The sequence below is a fragment of the Pyrus communis genome, chromosome 11 (assembly GCF_963583255.1).
Source record: "Pyrus communis chromosome 11, drPyrComm1.1, whole genome shotgun sequence".
NCBI classification, from domain to species: Eukaryota; Viridiplantae; Streptophyta; class Magnoliopsida; order Rosales; family Rosaceae; genus Pyrus; species Pyrus communis.
Window position 1 is genome coordinate 19,835,207 of NC_084813.1, and position 3,086 is coordinate 19,838,292.

At 42.5% G+C, this 3,086-nt stretch overlaps 1 protein-coding gene across 1 annotated transcript; it reads right to left on the bottom strand.

Annotated features, from left to right (window-relative positions):
• Window positions 1-2,333: 2,333 nt before the first annotated feature.
• Window positions 2,334-2,777, bottom strand: LOC137709156 (uncharacterized). The gene has a single exon (XM_068448273.1). It carries the CDS (start codon window positions 2,775-2,777, stop codon window positions 2,334-2,336), a length of 444 nt encoding a protein of 147 aa, XP_068304374.1.
• Window positions 2,778-3,086: the final 309 nt, after the last annotated feature.

The window sequence follows — 3,086 nt, forward strand, 5'->3', positions numbered from 1 at the left end:
TTCATTAACTTAAGGAAAACTTGACAGTTAATTTAAGCGGACCTAATTAACCCGAAGTGATGAGTTTCATAATTTATCGAAAGACCAACTGAGAATCAATCTTGTATGCAAGTGTAACATGTGTGGAGAAGAACCCCTTAGCTAGCTTCCCGTCCATTCAATTCCATCACATTCATATTTACATTATGCTTTAATTTACAATCTGTCATTTAGTTTAATTTCATCAAAACCTAAATCCCCCTTTACCTTATTGTTCAATTTAGTTAGAAATCAATTTAGTTTATGTTTTAAAGCATTTTGAGTCTTTTGGTTTGTCTTAATGTTTTAAAGTTTAGTTTTGCATTCCTTGAGTCTAGTATAGTGTTTTATATTGTGTTTTTACGTTTTTGAGTCAAATCCAAGTGATTAACAATCCCTCCTAATCCCCGGTCCAGAACGATCCCTACTTGCACCTATACTACAATTGATAAAAAGAGGGTTTAATTTGTGCGCGTATAATTCTCGCACCACATGTCAGCAGTGGATAAATATTCGTATATGTATGCTAGCTTGTTTAACCTTTCATAAGAATGTGTGGTTGTATAAGTCTAGCACAGCTTTACTGCTCGAAGGGCAAGTCGTAGACAGTCTTTCGGAAACCGTAGGCTACCTTAGTGCACTCGATAGCAGCTTAGGGTTCTAGGGTAGCCGTTTATAGGGCGTACTGCGTAATGTGCCTCAGTCTCTGAGGCCTGGTTCCCCATGAATTAGGCCAAAAGACCCAAAATCTTTTAGTTAGCTAAGCTTTGAAAAAGACCATTGTGACTACTTCTAGGAATCCTGGTGCAAGCCATCGTGCACCTAGTTATACTAGGGTAGCCCGGCTCATCTATGTCTGGATATTTGGAGTGCAAGTTTATCCTCCTGCCTTGGAAAGCAGACCTATATGGGTGTCGGGGAATTGGTTTACTCTCTCATACTGGAGAGCAATTAGTTTATCCTCTCGCACTAAAGAGCAGACCCAGATGGGGGTCGGGGAATTGGTTTACCTTATAGCACTGGAGAGCATAGTTGGTCCCTCCGGAGGGGGGCGCAATTCCTGCAATAAGTCCTTAAGAAGGGCGCGATTTTCTTTTAAAGTACATGAGTGATTAATTGTTGTAAGCATGCAGTCGAGCCAAGTTGTAGATTACTTTTGAATTCCTCATTGAAAAATGAGCGAAACTAACAAAAACTTAGTTGTAAGGTAGAAACTGCATAACAGCTGGATAATCATTGGCTTGCGAGGTGGTACCTGTCGAGTTATTTGAATCTTTGGACTTTGATGTGGTGGGATGTCACACATGGTACTTCTTCAGATTGTAGGTGTTCTATTGCTTTTTCAATCTCTTTGTCGTTCATGGTGGCGATGGTATAACTACCTTTGCCGCCTACTTGCTGATCTTGTACGGACTTTCCCAGATGGGATCTATCTTTTTTCGAGCCTTCTCTGCCGATAGTGATAAAGGCTTTTCTTAGGACTAGATCTCTGAGTTGGAATTGTTGGATCTTGGCCTTTTTGTTGTAGCTGGAGATGAGTTGTTGCTGGTAGAGCTGGGGCCATGTGACATGTAGTAGATGATGCTCAATTACCGGTAAGGAGCCGTAGAGCTGGGGCCATGTTACATGTAGTAGACGATGCTCAATTATCGGTATCAAGTCGTTTTAGAGCTGAATTATGGAGCAAGGGTCGGCTGGGGCCGTGTGACGCGCAAAAGGAGGTGGTGCTCAACTTGTCGGTACATGTTGCTCCTATGTAGAATCTTCTGGGGCGACGAGGAAAAAACTTGCTTTCGAGTGTCATTTTAGTGTTCATCTGCCTTTGGTGTGCTTTTTGAGCTGAGTTGTTGCGTTCGTAAAAAAACTTTGCATTGCCAGTGTCTGCGCATTTATCGTCATATGTCTGGATTGGGCGAAATAATGCGTCATGAAGATGACTGGTGCGTCTAAAGGTATAACTTAAACTTCTGGGTTGTAACCACTGTCGCCAAAGTTAGGTTTGGAATTTCTGGTAGTTGGTTTCTGCATCAAGAAGTACTTTTGAACTGTGAAGTGTAGGTAGTTGGGCCCCCAACTTTTCTCGTATGAGGGTAAAGTTTATTGCTGCTTCAGATGCAGCTGCTCATCTAGTCAAACCTTGACTCTACTTCAGAGTAGTGGGGGAATTCATATTCAAGATTGCTCGGATTTGCCTTGAATATGCATCGGCGAACTTCGTCCCAAAATGCATGCTTCTCTGCCAGAACGAAAGAGTCTGCCAGAGTTAGATCTTCTTTCATGATCAATTCTCCGAACATCGGGTGATCTGCTAGGAGTCATTTTTGAAAGGTTGCTTTAGCTATTGAGTCATTGCATCCGACTATCTTTTCCTTCTTTACTTTGAACCTCTTCACATAGTCGGGAAGCGACTCATTTGGGTCCTTCTTGACATTAAACAAGTGGTAGAACTTTTTCTTGATCGAGCAATATGATGAATGTTCTTTGGTGAAAACCAAAGAAAATTTGTCGAAACTCCAGATGGATTGTGGCAGCAGGGTGTAAAACCAATCTTGCACCTTGCCTTGTAGAGTGGTGGCGAATATCTTGCACATGAGATCGTTGTTGCTTCGATAGAGGATTATTGCATTTCGGTAGTGCTTTAGGTGTCTCTTTAGGTCTTCATCCCATTTGAAGAATGTGAAATGTGGCATGCTGAACTTGCATGGAGGTTCTGCCTGCTCGATCTCGTTCGTGAAGGGTGACTTGCTTATGTTGGTCATGTCTCATCATAGTGCCTCGTTAATGACCTTGTTGTATTGGAAATCACGTAATCGCTCGGTCATAAGATTTTCTACTTCTTCCTGAATTTGCCTTTGTTAAGGTAACGGAGCTTTTGGGTACCCCTAGTTGTGACCTACTGGTCTAGGCTGTTCTTCTACGTGTTCGGCTCGTCTATGCCACGACTACGGTGCATGTGGTTCGTTCCTAGCAGGCGAGGGAATTCTTCACAGGCTGCTGGTTGAACTTGAGTTGGACTGAGTAACTGTTTCTCTCCGTCATTTGTGCTGCCTACTCCAATGTGAGGTGGA

Bases quoted from the DNA above. Each gene is read 5' to 3' on its own strand.
- LOC137709156 (XM_068448273.1), bottom strand. From the start codon at position 2,777: ATGACCAACATAAGCAAGTCACCCTTCACGAACGAGATCGAGCAGGCA.